General features: G+C 41.0%; 1 protein-coding gene across 2 annotated transcripts; it reads right to left on the reverse strand.

The window, feature by feature from the left end:
- Window positions 1-1,990: 1,990 nt before the first annotated feature.
- EAF2 (ELL associated factor 2) lies at window positions 1,991-16,000 on the reverse strand. 2 transcript variants are annotated; one of them, XM_069780985.1, is made up of 7 exons: window positions 15,793-16,000; window positions 12,933-13,027; window positions 12,118-12,254; window positions 11,222-11,367; window positions 7,319-7,585; window positions 6,499-6,568; window positions 1,991-2,837 (listed from the first exon to the last, which is right to left on the reverse strand). In XM_069780985.1, the coding sequence occupies exons 1-7, from the start codon at window positions 15,893-15,895 to the stop codon at window positions 2,831-2,833; spliced, it is 825 nt and encodes a 274-aa protein (XP_069637086.1). In that variant the 5' UTR covers window positions 15,896-16,000; the 3' UTR covers window positions 1,991-2,830. The 2 variants fall into 2 exon arrangements, with proteins under 2 accessions (XP_069637086.1, XP_069637087.1); XM_069780986.1 differs by lacking the exon at window positions 6,499-6,568.
- Between the last annotated feature and the right edge of the window lie 208 nt (window positions 16,001-16,208).

Consider the following 16,208-nt stretch of genomic DNA (forward strand, 5'->3'; position numbering starts at 1 on the left):
GCAAGTCAAATGAGATCCAAGCCAATCCCCTCTGTACAGCAACAGGCCCAAGCAAGCTCTTTAGCTCGCTTGCCTATGTTTGTTTGGCACCTACCTTGAGAAGGGGAGTCAGCTCATGTACATTTGGGCTGGATACGGCATACATACCTTTTTTCCTTCACGTATTTAAGGCCTGTCATCTTTTTCCCCTTATTTCTAGAACTCTTCCAGAATCTTATCTCCCGTCTTGATATTTAAAGGGAACCTTTCTTGAATTATCACAACTGTGCATTTCACAGAATATATCCATCTAGATCACATACTTATTTATACTGGGTAGTGCCTGACTGGCCACTAATCACTCTGTACTACATGCTATACAAAAGCTTAACGGAGACTCTTCCCGTCCTAGAAAGCTTTCAACCCAAAGATCAAATTCTAAAGGTAGCACAGGCTGTTACAGTCCTGACACTCAGGAACCTGGAAATCTCCTTTACTCCCAGAGCTATATTTAAGCACCTGTATACATGTGAGTGGAATTATATTCAGATACAGGCAGATAGATGGTACTCACCCATTTGATCGCTAGAAGAGTGATTATAACCCATGAGAACACACACTCTCCATGATTTAGACCCTAGCCTGGTCAGTGCTTCCACACATCTGCTCACTCCCATACACCCTGAATGCACTGTTACTCAGAAAAAACAGCAGCATTCTGGCTAGAATTAGAATTTAGCGTAGGCCTAAAGGAAGGCTTTGATGCAAATAAACCACTGGGGACAGGGGAAAAGCAAAAAGAGGACATTTCAGCTCAGGACACTGCATTGTGATGCACCGCCTTCTATTCAGCACATAGGGTTGCTCCTTTGTCCTAAGGTTGCCTGCAACTTCTCAGCTCCTCACATCACCCTAGCAGACTTTTTTAGCAGCAGATGCCAAGGACCATGTACTCTGCTAGAGTTCCCATACCAACAGCTATGATCCATCAGAGAACTCAATACCCTTTCCCTTGAGAAAGTTCCAAGTATCTTGTGGTGGTTATTACATAGCATCCTTCCTCAAGGTTGCTCATTAGTCCTTTTCTTTTCAAAGACCTGTTCACCCATGGTTACTAACTTGAGGTTTTCCCTTCAAGTAAAAACAAGAAAGTGTTTCGCTTCTTATGATACCAACTTTAGGAAGCTGGAAAACTAGCAAGCTGTTACCTGGTGCAGAGCATGGACCAGTGCTGTAGTTTGGGGTACAGAGCGCAAGGTGGGGAAGCATCAGAACACAGCATTTCCAGTATTCAATTTCTGTCTGGTGGTACCAAAAGACATTCCTCTATGAGAGGTGGACATTGTTTTGGCATCTTCATCTGTCTAGAGGTAAGCACAGACTGATACTCGCAGCACAGTTGAGAGAATAAGCTAGTCTAATACCATCTATTGTATAAATTTCCTGAGTGTGCATTTTTTCATGTAAGCCTGAACGTGCAGACATATAGGATTCAATCCTCACAGTTCAGACACAGAGCTGCAATTCAATCACTGCAATCCAGCAAAGGAGACTTCTGTGTGAGACTGAGCAGATTTATCTCATCAGAATTCATCCTACACACATTCGCTACAATTAGTTACAAAACTCTTCAGCAGTAAACTACAGGATGAAATTTGGACTCCTACCTGCAGCTCTTCAGGTCTTGAAGTATCATTTCAAATTAGGAAAAAATAAGACTAGGCAAACACCTTTTCTTGTCTAACACAGTATCACTTACCAATGGCATTTGGATATAATCTGTAATAAACATTCATCAGTACACTAGCACCACCATAAACTTCTGGCGAGCTCTTACTAGGGCTTGTATCATTGTAGGCAAAAGCAACAAGCACTTAAGTCTTGCAGACGGGGTGGGGAGTCCATATTACTACCGTTTCACTACTTTATTTCCTTGCACGACCCTTTCACTGGCAGGACTACTACACGTAGAAAGTGGAATTCTTAACCAGTAAAAACAGTCAGATGCATGAAAATGATAAATATTGCTTTATTAAATTACTTTTATACTCCTACAAAGAAATTTTCTGATTTCCATTACAGAATTAAATGAAGGAAATTCATTGCTGTCACTTGCAGTTATCTAAATTTAGATACAAAAAGGTTGTAAAAAGACCAGTCTATTCAAGTTACAAAAAAAAGGCAGAGAATAGACAAGTTCCCTTAGGAATCTTGAGGCTCAGAAATATAAAGTCCTATAATACAATGAAATTAAGAATTCAGCAATGTGTTGAACAATTGTAAACTGTAACTGCACTAGTGGACCACATTATTCAGCAGTTTCCTTAAAGGTATGAACTGTGAACTGAACAAAAAGTGTAGCTGACAGAGCAGACCTCATTTAGTTGTTCTCCCTTTCACTCCCCTCCAAGTAAAAGTTGTGAGATCAGCATTCAGCATTTAAATGACAGAAAGGAAACTTGCCTCCATAAATATCAGAAATTTCTCCATTCTGTAACTATTTATATAAAGTAACTAGCTGTTACAAATCAGTTTCAAGTAAAACAGGTGGCTGAGGCAAAAATAATCAAAATCGGATCATACACAATTTTACTGTAAATACAGTAATTTGAAAGATAAACACATAACCATAGCACTGACAGGGTATCAATGCTGCTGTATTATAGACATGATGTGTCAGTAGAAAATTAGGATGTCTATTATCAAAATCGAGGACATTCATTCCAGTCTCTGGTAATCTAATCTTAGTGCAAAACAGATGCTAAGACATATTTAGCAAAAAAGGTGATACATTTAAGGCCAAAAATTTGTTCAGTCATCACTATCGCTTCCAGATTCACTCAGCTGCAAGTCATTTCCTAGAAGAAAGAGAGTCATCGTATTAGTCATTTTCACAGAAATACTTTCCTTCTTTCAAGATATTCCCTTTCACAATTAAAGGCTTACAAGAACTAATACCAAACAGGTTGGGAGGGGTTGGACTAGATGGTCTTTAAAAGGTCCCTTCTAACCCAAACTATTCTATGATAAGAAAATAAATAGGTGTACAACCAAACTGCCCAGTGACAGAACCTTAGAAAGATCACATTTCTACAATTTCAAAATCTTGGCAAGGAAGCCATTAGCTTATTAGCTACAAGTACATTTCTTTAGTATCACCAGATCACAAAAGACAACACCTAGCTATCTTTGCCACCCACATTTTCATGCTTCATAAGTGGGAAAACTGCTGGTGAATGCAGTTTTGTGAAAAATGAGTTGTTTTTTTTTTTAAACACACATCTGAATGCTACTCAGCTGTGCTTGAAAACAGTGGTGTCTCAATCAAGAAGAGCAGCTCTTTGATGTACCATTTAAAGATGTATCAGTGACCTACTATTTCAAACAGGTTTTGAAACAAGTGAACAAACAAAACATCAAAAGAAATTTTACACAGCACTTTAATTTGGTGGCTATATGTATTTCAAAATGAGGAAGTAAGAAAGACTATATTGTGCTTGCAATGGATGTCCATAAGCTTAGGGGATAGGAGGGAGGGAATCTTTCCAGGATGACAGGTAACTAACAAAAAAACCATAGCAGCATGCTATACAGAATCTACATCTTATCTAGCAACTTCCCACGCATTTTTAAGAATTTGTTCCAACTAGTATGCTTTCATTCACACCTCCCTTGCCAAAGAGCCATTAAAAAAAAAGGGGGGGGGGGGGATGCATCTCATGTTGTGCTGAAATAGCCTAAAAAGCAAAGGGAAAAAAAAAAAAAAAAATCACTGAAACCAAGTAGGCACACAATTTTCACATGCCCCTGCCTCAGCTGCAGCACCCTTCACAGATCATTTTTACAGATGGGTAAAAGAAAGTAACCTCAAGAGGGTAAACCCAACAAGACACTCAGATTGTATCTTTTGTTATCAGGCATATCAATTCTGCCAGAACACTGAAGTCTTTAACATGGCTGCATTTAGCCATCCTTTGTTTTCCACTGTCATCACTAAAGCTTAGAAAGTGGTACATGATTGTCTGCAACAAAACAGAAAACATTTTATGTAAGACAAAAATAGTGAAGATGGCTGTTTCCAGCAATCTTTAAAAAGTACTACTGTAGCCAAATTTTTTCCAATCCTTTATATAGACAGCATTTACAGCCCTATTATTTTAATATAAATTTAAAAAGCAATTTTGAAAGAACAAAATCAAGTAATTTGTCAATAATTACTCAGGACAATACATTATCCTAAGAAATAATATTTCAAGGCAGAGAATAGCATTAGTAAATTAAACTCATGCATTTATCACTCAAAGGAAAACTTACAGTGAATTCTTAGAAATCCCAGTCCTGTTATGCACTACCTACTTTAGGAGAGGACTGGGAGTACAAACAAGATAACCTTCCAAATAGTGATTCTGCAGCCTTCAAAAGTTGTTTCAACATAGTTTATAGAAATTACACAAACCCTATAACACCAGCCAAAAATACCAATGCTTGTGAAAACCAGCAGATGGGAAAAGCAAGAACTCCAAGTTCCAGAGTCAGAAATAATGCATTAGGATTTACTTCAGGGAAAACTTTCTGTCCCATTTTATAACGCTACATCCAGAAGACACCTTCAGAGAGATGGCAAAATAACACAGACTAGATAGAGTTGGTAGTTTTCAGATGGGTTTGGTGCAAGAATGGAAAGTTCAGTTAACTAGGACTCTGAAGAAACATCTAGACTCTATTGTACTTAGCAATAAAGCAGGGAAAACTGCTGAATTCAGTTTTCGCAGTGCCAATTGCTTATTAGTAATATTAATTGGGGGAAACAGATTGCACTGCAAGTTATGACATTTCCTAAACTTTTAAATCAGTTACTATAATATATTCAATTGAATTGCGAGTTATAGGGAATGGGAAAACTCATAGGCATGACCTGCGTTTCACAGATCTTAGGGGTCACAGCAACACCAAACTAATACAAGGGAAAATTATTTCATCACTAGCTGCTTGAACCAGCACTATGTATCAAAAGAAGTGAAGTTATGCTGAATACTATGTACATGGCAAAAGGCCCCAGAATAGCCAATCTATGCTGGTTTTTCTTTGGAAAATTACTTTATTTAACGTAACTCTTGTTTAAACAAAAAGTAGATGTAAAGCAACATATTATCAAATACTTGCAAAGAACAGATTCATTTAGTGCCACCATTTACAAACTTTGTTGTAAGGCACGTTGTAAGCCTATATAATCAGCTTCTGAAGGTAGCAAGGGGAAGAAGCAGTATTTTGAGGGTGAGGGGCAGTCTTGAGCCCCAAGTTCCTGAAGAGGTAGATTATGTATATCTGATAGAAGTATGTGGTTACCACGCTCTACACACCACCTCCTGTGTTTTCCAAGTTCCACAAAACCTCAGCTGTATGATTTCTACATGCCAGATGAAACTCTGCTCTCTAAGCCTTCCCCCAGTCTTCTGCCTGCACACAGCAAGGCAAAGAAAAGCTTCACTAATTACCCAGTATGGCCCCGATTCTACAGAGGTGCACAAAACTAGTCACACACATAAGCAGTCAAACCTCAAAACAGGATTAGATGAGCAAACAGGTTGTGCTGACATTTGTTGATTCAATATTGTATTTTTGTAAAACATATTTGAGATGGAAGAAATTACTGTACAGGACCCCAACTGAGAACTCTTGTCATTCAAACTAGAACCATGTGCTACCCATTTAGTTTCTCCAGGCTTCACTTTCCTGCCAAACTGTCTCAGCAAGAGAGCTAGAGAAACACATTCTCCTTGAAAATAACTGTTTTGATCTTTGTCTAGTTGAAGTGTATTTTAAGTGTTAACTGTACCGGAAGTTCAGGACAGAATAATTTTAAGCAGTAAATAGATCTGTAACCATAACAGAAGTAAATGGGATCAAGCTAAAGATCTAGGCAAGACCAGATAGTCAAGCCCAAGGCTTGATGCTACAGACAGAGGTTCTACCTGTCAACATGGTTCTTGAGCACCACCAAGCCACCAACTTCACCTGTAAGAGTTTTGATGTTGTCATGTTTTAAGCAGCATTTTCTCACTATGACTGTTGGAACTGGTGGACTTGGCCACCTGTACTTGTCAGTGTATCTCTCAGTGCAAGCTCTGCCAGCTGGGATTCTGTCACTAGGGATAGAGCTTAATCTCGTTTTCATAACAGTTTTATTTAAAGCATGAAGAAAGGGAAATCCCATTTGTGAGTAAGCGTTGAAATAAATGGCACATTTAAAGTTAACGCAAATTATAAACTTGAAGACATTGTTCTCTACAGTGACAGTAAAATGAAAGCAGCATTTAGTCGTTTGCACACGAAGTCACAGGACTTTTCAGTCTGATCTTATCTGTTAATGCAGTACGTAATAACCAGCACAGATATTTAAGTATTTAAATACTAGCTACAAAAAAACCCTGTTCATGTTATCCATTAAGTACTGAAATAAAAGTAGATCTGCCAGAGTCTAAGATTTCAATATAACAAGTTTACATATAAATGATAAACCTTAAAGAACTCAGGCTGCAAACCAGGGTTGATGGCAATCTCTTCAAACTGGGAGCCTGCAGCAAAGCACCTAATTAAAAACGTAATAATTTTTGAAGACTCACCATAGCTGAATACTCACTTCTATGTATGAATACTGCTATTTAGGTAGTGAACTTAAGATTCTCTACCTGGTGGGATTTTTTTTCTGTCCTACTTATACTTTTTTGAATACACTGAGCATTCAATTCCAGGCTGCGCACCAACCACTTCTTGAAGAACACCGCAGCTGCTCTTCAAATTACATTTTTAGTTGCCTGAATGAGTGGAATAAGATAGTATCACCTGAAAGCACATCGCCTCCTTCCTCATAGGCAAAGGGCAGTTTGGCCATGCTGTCCAATGGAACAGTGCCATGAATAACAGTAACTGAAGTAGCTAAGAATACGCCATCTCTTCTGTAATTCAGAGTATTGCGAGTACAGTATCTTTCCCATAGTTCTACCCAAGAAATTATAAGCATATGTTTTGGGAGTGCCCTGTTAGTTCACGTATTTTCAATACAAAATTACTGTTCTCCAGTCCCAATGTATATAACTGGTAGAAAGCCAGAAGAGCTTAGGAAATATTTTCAACTCCATCAGCTTTAATTTAATATCTCTGGGGACCAAGAACCTTCTAGCCCAGTGTCTAATTCAGACCGCTGCTGAACAATCAAACCCTAGCATCACTTCCCACAGTTTTAATTATAACAGAGACATACTTAAAAACAATATGGTTTCCTTTCAGAATCTTGATGTCTGGAATTGTGCACTAAGAAAAGAACAGCCTTTGTACTTACGTAGTGTATTCATCATATGACCACTGCTCTCTTGGGATCTGTTATGACTGGCGTCTTTGTCAGGGATAGCCTGTTGTGGTATGGCAGACGCAGTAGGCTGCGGCTGCAAATACGGCATGGACATAGGAAGAGAGGGCTTCGTTTCTTCATCTTCAGAATCACTAGAACTATTTTCACTACTTGATGAAGAGGACGAAGAACTTTTAGAGTCAGATGAACTGTCAGAGCTACTCAGCTGGTCCATGATACTGGCTTCTGCTTTTAGCTCTGCAAACAGTATGATTTGTTTCTCAGTTAACATTCATCATAATTGAAATATAAGAAGGAGGGGAAAAAAATAATAAAAAAGAAAAATCGACAACAGAAATCAGGTACACGCATTATAGGATCTAAAAAAACCAAACAAAACCAAACCAAAAATGACCAAAACTCTTCAGAACAAAGAAAAGGGCACAAGCAAGCATCCAGCCTGTCATGTGGTTTTCTTCTCTCGTAGCTTGGGCACTTCCTCCCTTTCAAGCCAAGCGTTAGAACAAGGGTGACTGCGAACCCAAATGCTAACCTCACATTCCACAGGGTAGCACATCCTACATAGCCTTTAATTTCTGCAACTAGCAAGTCTTCTGTATTTTTCTTAGCACCCCCAAAGATGCCTTTTACTGACTAAAAACTGCAGTTACAATCACAGATGAGTTAGCTCTAAGACGTCTGCAGCTGCACCCACAATGCCTCCCAGCAGTTCGGCATGACAATCAATACACTTGTTTGGACCATGTGAGATTTCAATCAACACCAAGTTAAGCATGAAGAATACCCAAAGGAACCATCCACAGTTTACTGTTAGGAAGATTTCACCAAATCCTTGTTCTCTTTATAGGTTTCAGCAGTGGGGGAAGCTAGAGCAACACGAGGTAGACAAGAAATACTGGAAATTAGCAGATCAAACTGACTCAACCAACCTGCATTCTTGATGAAATAACTCACCTGACTACCATAATATTTAGGAGAGTATGACTGGATAGATCATGCTGCACAGTATGCATTTTTGATATATACTAGCCAAGCTCCAACATACAGAGGAGTTTTGCAGAAAGTTAAAAAAAAAAAAAAAAAAGAAAGTTTTGCAGAAAGAGTACACTTAATAATTGTGAAAAATAGGGGTGCTGCTAAAGTGAGAAGTCTGAAACAGACCACTGAATCATGGTGGATGGAGATTTTATACAGCAACCTCAGGAGTTACCCAGAGTGCAGAAGTTCATAATTATAAAAGATTGTAACTACCCAGACATTTCTTAAGATGGTCTTACAAGCACTTGGAATACTTCAGGAAGAGCTTTAATATAGCAGACATAAAAAGCAAGTAGGAGAGTGGCTCATTTCACTTCAACATGTTCTTTTGTATTGGGTAAATCTGAAGATGAAAGTCACCACGATGCAAGTCGGCTCAGAGGTTAACCAAGAGAAGAAGGGAGAACAAAACAATAACCTTCAACACAAACTTCCATCAAGCCTTCCAATTCTGAGTTATCAAAGGCCACTCTGAAGGAAAGGTACTTAGACCAGTCAGCCTTATCAAAGGCCAGTCTAAAGGAAAATGGTGTTCCAGAAAAATGGCACCTGAAATAGTGCAGCTATGGCTACAAGGACAAACTAACCCAATGCCTAGGAAGAACAGAAAGTACAATAAAAGACCATACTGGCTGACTCAAACATACAGAAAGAGAAGGGGAGGGAGGTGTGCAAGAGGAGGCATCCTTCTGTTACTAAGGGCATGGATAGGAGAACAGCTTAAGGACAGAAAAGAAAACAAAAAAGCTAAGGCAAAAATTTGGGTGCAGCTAGGAGAACAATCAAGAAGTCATTCAAAATTAATTCTAGAGAAGAAAGTTCAAAGAAACAACTGATCTACCACACATCTGGAGCTGTAAGCTAACTAAAAGATACAACCCAAGTCCTATGCATTTAATTCCACTTCCTCCCTGCTCTCACCAATGTCTAAGAGAAAAATCTTAAGTGAAAGGCTAAGTTAATACCAAAAACTGAGGAATAAGATCTCTGCCTTGAATTCTGACATAATTTAATCTGACAGAATTTAAATTAAGTATTTTCAAACAGTGTAGGAAGGGCTGCAATGTATAATAGAGGACAAAGGTAGAATGATCTTTCCCCCACCCAAGAAAAAGTGAGTAACAAGTTCAAGGTAGCGTACTTAAGCAGGAATAGTCAGTTACACAACCATGGGATGAAGAACTATTAAGCAGGCAACACTTCTGAAGAGTCTGTGAGTTACAGTGGGTCACTACGCACAGTTCTACCATGCCATGCTGTTGCAGAAATGACAAGCATTACACTGGGATGTGATACTATTGGGTTTTTGTTTATAAAGATGAATAGTGTCTGTAAGACAGTCTTCCTGCTCAACTCAGCATTGCTAAAACCTTAGCTGAAACAGTAAATGCATTTAAGCACTATACTTCAGAAAGTTTTTGGCCTCATTGTAAGATAGATAGAGTGACAATGAATCAGGGATCTAGAAAACTTAACTTCTAAGGAAATATTGAACCAGCTGGCATCATTTTGCATAAAGAATGGGAAAGACATAGCAGCTTCTAAGTACAAAAAGGACTGCTCAAAAGCAGCAATCTGGTCTATACTTGCATGATAAATATTAAAGTAGCAATGGGCTTACTGTCAGATTATTTATTAGGAAGAACCTGAACAGTAAGGAGAGCAAAGCTCTGGAATGGGTTGCCAGAGGGAACACAGGATCTGTCACTGGAAGGCTTTAAGAACAGGTTAAAAAATTATGTCAGAAATCTGACTTTAGGACAGAAGGATGGACTAGGCGACTTCAAAAGGTCCCCAATATCCCTGTTTGTCAATTATTCCACATCTTTAGTACTACTCAAAATTGGACTGACACTACTCAAGAGTCTGACACATGCTAGCAGCCCCTTTGGTGACTTGCAATGTGTTTGACACCACCACTACTCTCAAAACAACAGACCACCAAGAAAAAGCATCATCTTATTCCATGTGCTCAAGTACTCCTTCCTCTTTGCAATCTTAGATATATTCTAGTACTGTTCTGTAGTATAGATTTCTGGTCAGAGTTTAAGATGAAACTGGAAAAAAAAAACCAAAAACCCAAACCCTTCATAATGACACATCGAAAAAAAAAAAAATCTGTTTAAAGGAATTCAGAACATCTTGGGAGGCAGATGTCAATTCCAGTCAATGAAACTGCCACCTGTCAACACTTCTGTAGTAAGTAATTACCACCTGCCATCTTCCTTGTCCTCCAAAAGGAAATACTCATGAAATATAAGTGTTGCACCAAACCAGAGTCTCTCAAGAATACAGTACATAGCACTGTTCAAGGTTGATTTATGCAGGTTTTTAGCCATCTTTTTCACTGGAACCTCATCTTTCACAAGGTCTTATCTGGTAATTTAAAATGTGTTTTGAGCTGTAAAGCACTGTAACCTATACGTTTGCTGAATACAGAGAAAGAATGAGGAGTGATGTCAAATGGAAGTGACTCAGTTGGTTCCAGTGCCACAATATAACCAACTATATACTTGATTAAAGTAGCAGCAGAAGACAATCAAGGAGAGCAAGCAGTAGGACCCTTGGTATTATTAAGCCTAATGGTTCATCTTATTTTTTACCTTAGCAAGTTTAAAATACTGCTTTGTTACCACTTGAGCCAGAGTGCTCATTTCCATATCAGGTTAAAGTACTTACATAATCAGCTGCTTGTGTGAAGCTCAAATTAAAAAAAAAAACAAAAAACCAACCCCAAAAAACCCAAACCCCACACAATGAAAAAACCCTGGGTCTTAAAAACTAATTGTTAGTTAAGAGCAAAGTTTCTGAAACTTACGTGCCAGTGGAGCTTACCTCGTTCAATATCATCCATAGGAGAAGACGGAAACATCTTTTCTTTTGGTGGAGAATTTTTAACATTGTTTGGAACCTTAGTTGCATTTCGCATTTGCTGCTGTTGCTGCTCTATGCGAGACTGGACTTTACTGCTTCCTTCAGCTCTGTGTGTAAAAGCAAAAGATTTTTAATTATTAGGAGACAAAATGCAAGGAAAAAGGCAAGAATACAGGGGATACAGTATCTTAAGCTATGGAATTATTTGTCATGCCTTTCTAAACAGCATCATTAGATTTCTAGGTACGTTATTATACTGGCATATAATTATATATAGCTGTATTAAAAATTGCTTTTTAATACAGTGCTAATAACTTTTTAACCCTCTGTCAGTTGATTTGTTTTTATACCTGGCTACCCAGGATCACTTAATAATAATTCTGCTGGAAATTACTTATATAGACTTAGCAGCAGCAGAAAAAAAAAAAAGAAAAAAGCGCAAAAACTTGGTATGAGAAAAACAAGCCATTAATATTACTGAAATATGTCACAGAATTTATCTATTTCCTCATTTAGAAGTCAGAATAGAGTACGCAAGCTACTATCCAAACAGTACCTCCCCCCCAACTCATCAGAAAATAGCTACCATCTCTTTCAACAATGTGACATTTTTTAGTAAATAAATAAATAAAATTTTAAAAAATTCCCATTTCTTCTGCCAGTTAAGACTCGAAAGCTGTGAAGTCAGTGTGCTGAGAAAGCAGGCTTTTCACTCTATTAAACAGGGCCAGGTACTTTCAAAAAATGATGTTTTGCTAAAAATAGGAACGGGTAGTTATGTATCTCAATTTAGGCTCATTAACAAATTGATTTTCGCAATGAGTAAAGCACAGTTGTTTCTCCTGTAAATCACCCACCTGGTTTTTTTCACAGTGATGTTGCTACTAAGTTTCTCTAGGCGACATTCTCCAGTGTCGTGGTTGATAATTAAGATACATTCTTTTAGATAAGGCTTCTTTGAGCCCTTGAACACAGTCACTGGTGGAGTTGAGCCCTATTAAATCAGAAGTTCAGTAAGCATTACTCCTGCAATCTTTCTTTTCTTAGAAACAGCAACCCATCACAGTGATGACAAGTTCACTGTAAGTGATCATTTCTAGCCTTTAAAAATGTTATCGGTTAATTCAAATTAGATTCACAGTAGCCAGGACCAAAAGCAGCTGGTGTTTGACTGGAACGGGACTTCACCCAGCTTAGCTTAGTTTGAAACTGTTTAAACGCTTATTTCCCAATGAGAGCATGCTCACTGTAGGACTCCTTTTACCAAAAGGGGTTTCAGTTACCATATCAGCAGAGCAGTAAAGCATGGCAGGTAGTAAATTTTCCCTTTCCAGTCTTTCCTGCTGTAGAACTGCACTAGAGCAATAAATACCAAGGGGAAACTTGCACTGCCAACATCCACATGAAGGTTTTCTGTGTACGCAACACTTCTGGGTCATCCTACAGCATATTTCCAATGCAGTGAACACACTTAAAGTTACAGTGCAGCTGTTTAACCTTTAGGCCTTTTGTAATTCTACATTCTTAGAGCAATCGTTTTCCTACTGTAAAAATCACACAAGCAGCTCTGAAACAGCACTGAAACTTCATATCCTTCTATATTCAGTATATACTTATGACAACAAAACAAATCATTCCCTTAGGCTCGCCACTCTTCAGCCACCCCACTCACCTCGATATTTGGCAGTGTTATTGTCACCTGTTCACCTTTGCCAACTTTAAGGTCTCCTTCACAGGACATATCAATAGATGCAGGCTTAAAGTCATCTAAATATAAAAACAAACTGGATTATTTACAGGCTTTTCAGGAATCTTATAAATGTAGACACCTTTTAATTGCAGTTGGAAACTATTAAGTTAAAGCCTTTTTTTGCTAGCGTATCATCTAGCATTCCCCTGAGCAGGTAATTCCATAAGGCAGTAGAATTCAAAGTCAAGATGGTTTTCTCAAGAATCTGTACGAGTGTTAAAACCTTTCGGTTAAAATTAGAAAAATGCTTTTAGGTTTTAATGCATAAAGAGGCTGAATGAGCTGTGTTATATTTCAAAAGATAAATCCTCACGTAATTACTTTCAGAAAAATCAATAAATAGTTCTTGAAAAGGTGGATCCCAAACATGGGAGATGTAGACAAATGACTGAAAATGCAAAGAACAACATCAATCCTCAATATCCATTTCTCATTTTACTATAACATGCACGTCAGAAGCTGACCAAAACTTGAGTTTCCATATATTTATTTTTATCAAAAGTGAAATTATTTCCCAATTAAATATTCATTTCCTTTTTGTCTTTTTCAAGATCTAAAGTATTGATTAAAATAAGTTTTAAACAAAAGAAGATACAAATTTCTGGTCCTTTTCCAAAAGTCTGAGACACTGAAAATGAGCATGTGTTCAGGTATCAGCACTGCAGCTATGTAACATGCTACCATTATACATAACTTACACCAAATCTATTGATTCCCATTCATTCACAAATGAATGAGGAAGGGCTACAGCTTAAAAGGCCTGCCTGCACAGATCCAGGGAGATCGGAGGGCATCAAGACGCTCTGCAAGGCACGTGGTAACATATGTGGGTTTGAACCTGTGGTTCCAGCAAACGCACCCGGGGGTGTCCGGTACCCTGCCTCGCACGCTGCGGAGCAGCACCCAGTTGCCGCTGAAGGGAGGCACAGAGGGACCAGGCGCCTAAAGGGGACCCATTAAGCAGCACGCTCCCTGGCCACAGCACGGCACGCGCTCCTTGCCGCGCAACCTGTCACGTCACCCACTGCTGTCACAGGCGGCAGCGCTCTGTTACGGCTGGGGAGCTTCCCAGTTCTGTAACACTGCCTGCAACCCACGGGCCAGGTGGCACAGACCACAGCTGGGAACCGTGGCTCCAGCTTGCACACCAACCGGGCAACAAAACCAAGCCACGAGAGCGGGTGGGCAGGACTGCGCACGCAGCAGAAGGCTTTGAGCTAAGACAGAGGTAACAGCCCCTGCTAACCTCGTTTACGGCAAAACCCCACACGTCGTCTTACAGGGATGAGCGTTCAACAGTTCCAAAGTTTCTCATCAAATTAGAGAATGTTTGGTTTAATATATGGCCACACTGGGTGGTTAATACTTTAGAAAATTAAGATACTGATTCCAGTGTCCATAAACAGACTTCTGATCTTAGCTTTTAACCAGCAGATGTCTTCCCCTTTACTCATTTGTTAACAAAAACTTCAGGTGTCAGGGAAGGATATTTTTGCATGTGTATTTCATGGAACCGATGAACTTGCCAGTTTCTATGTCTCATTTGTTGGAAAGGAAGAGAGATTTCAAAACAGATTTCAGAATAAATCATCAAATTACAGGAGTCAGCAAGAAATCGTAAGGGTAGGAGGTACCAGACGTGGTTTTTAGTCCTCTTTAAAATTAGGGTAAATTTCAAGTTACAGCATTTGTTTAAATCCATTTATAGCTTTTGCCCGCTCCCTTCCCTCTCTTCCCCTCCCACAGCTGCAGACAATCCTACCAAGTGCCATTCCATTTGCTCACAGAAAGCACATTACCCATCTCACTGCACTGCGTGAAAGCATACGGGACATTCTCCAGAGAACGTACGTGAGACTGAATCTTGGGGATCAGTCTATAAATAATGAGACATCAAAACCAGAAGCAGCAGTCCTAAATTACCAGAACTATAATCCTGAGAGCATTTGTTTCCTAGCTACCCTCAGAATCTTTGAGCACACACCTCTCTAGATAGTAATTATGTACTCAGGGAGGGTATACTAGCTTTGTGATTAATACTGCCTTTAACCTTTGGTTGCTGAATTGTACTTAACTTCCAAAAACTAAGCATCAGGAAAGAGGGCAAAGCCGGAGGCTCAGCCCGGTTCGGTTTTCAGCAGAATTGCATCGAGACAGAACGCTGGATGCAAAAGCTGTAAAAACCCGAAGTTTGCGCCCAGAAAGTAAGCGAGGGGCAGCAGTGGGATACAATGGCCGCACACCTCACCAGCAACGCGCTCCCGGGAGCCATTGGAAACCTGATCTGCACCGCCTGGCTCCCGAGACCCCGGCCCAGCACCCCAGCCGGAGGGACCCGGTTCCCAGGTGTGCCCCAAAACCCCGGGACGAAGGCGGCCAACTCGCTTCGGCTTCCCGGGCCCTGCCTGAGCAACCGACTGATCTTTCAGCTCCCGGTACGACCTGCCTACCGAAGGGATAAGCTCCTCCACAGGCAGCGCTTCGATACCTGCGCAAGCCGGGGGTAGGGTGGGGGGGGGGGGGCGAACCCAGCGCGCCGTGTCCTCCCTCCCCTCACACCGATGCCCGCCCGGGCCTGCTTCGACCCAGCCTCCGCTACCGGGCCTGCGAGCAAGGCCAAGCCGGGCCGCAGTACCTGCCCGGCCAACCTCCCCGTCCCTCAGGGGACCGGAGGCGGCGGCGGGGGGGGCGGGGGAACCGGGTGCCGCCGTTCGGCGGCACCCGGTTCCCCCGCCCCCCTCGCCGCCGGTCCCCTGAGGGTCTGCCCCATCCCCACGCTCACAGCGAACGGTGTGGAAAGCGCAGCGCGGTTGCTTCTCGAAGCTCTCGCCCAGCTTCAACACCCGCTCCTTGGGGTCGAAAAGCGACGGGACCGTGCCGTTCATCGCGGCGCCTCAGACCATGGCGAACCCGGGCGACCCCCGCCGCTGCCGCCGTCGCCGAACATCCCTCGCACCGCCCGGGCACGCCCACCCGCCCCCACGGGCGGCGGGCACGCCCCCCTCCCCCACCGGCATTAGGCCCTGCCCACCCGGGCTGCCACAGGCAGTCGCCGGCGGACCCCCTCCCCTTCAAGCGGCGCGTCACGGGCAGCGTGGGCCTGGATTGGGCGGCGAGGCGGCCCTCTGTAGATTTCCACGAGTGGAACCGTGGGAGGTGCTAGCCCGCACGCGGATATGCAAATGACACCCTCCTCCT

Source organism: Haliaeetus albicilla, chromosome 4 (assembly GCF_947461875.1).
Source record: "Haliaeetus albicilla chromosome 4, bHalAlb1.1, whole genome shotgun sequence".
Classification (NCBI taxonomy): domain Eukaryota; kingdom Metazoa; phylum Chordata; class Aves; order Accipitriformes; family Accipitridae; genus Haliaeetus; species Haliaeetus albicilla.

Excerpts from the sequence above, each read along its gene's own strand:
- EAF2 (XM_069780985.1), bottom strand. The coding sequence starts at position 15,895 with ATGAACGGCACGGTCCCGTCGCTTTTCGACCCCAAGGAGCGGGTGTTG. Across the intron at positions 13,028-15,792 it reads CGCTTTCCACACCGTTCGCT|ATGACTTTAAGCCTGCATCT; the intron begins GTGAGCGTGGGG and ends TTTTATATTTAG. Across the intron at positions 7,586-11,221 it reads TATGGATGATATTGAACGAG|AGCTAAAAGCAGAAGCCAGT; the intron begins GTAAGCTCCACT and ends TACTGTTTGCAG.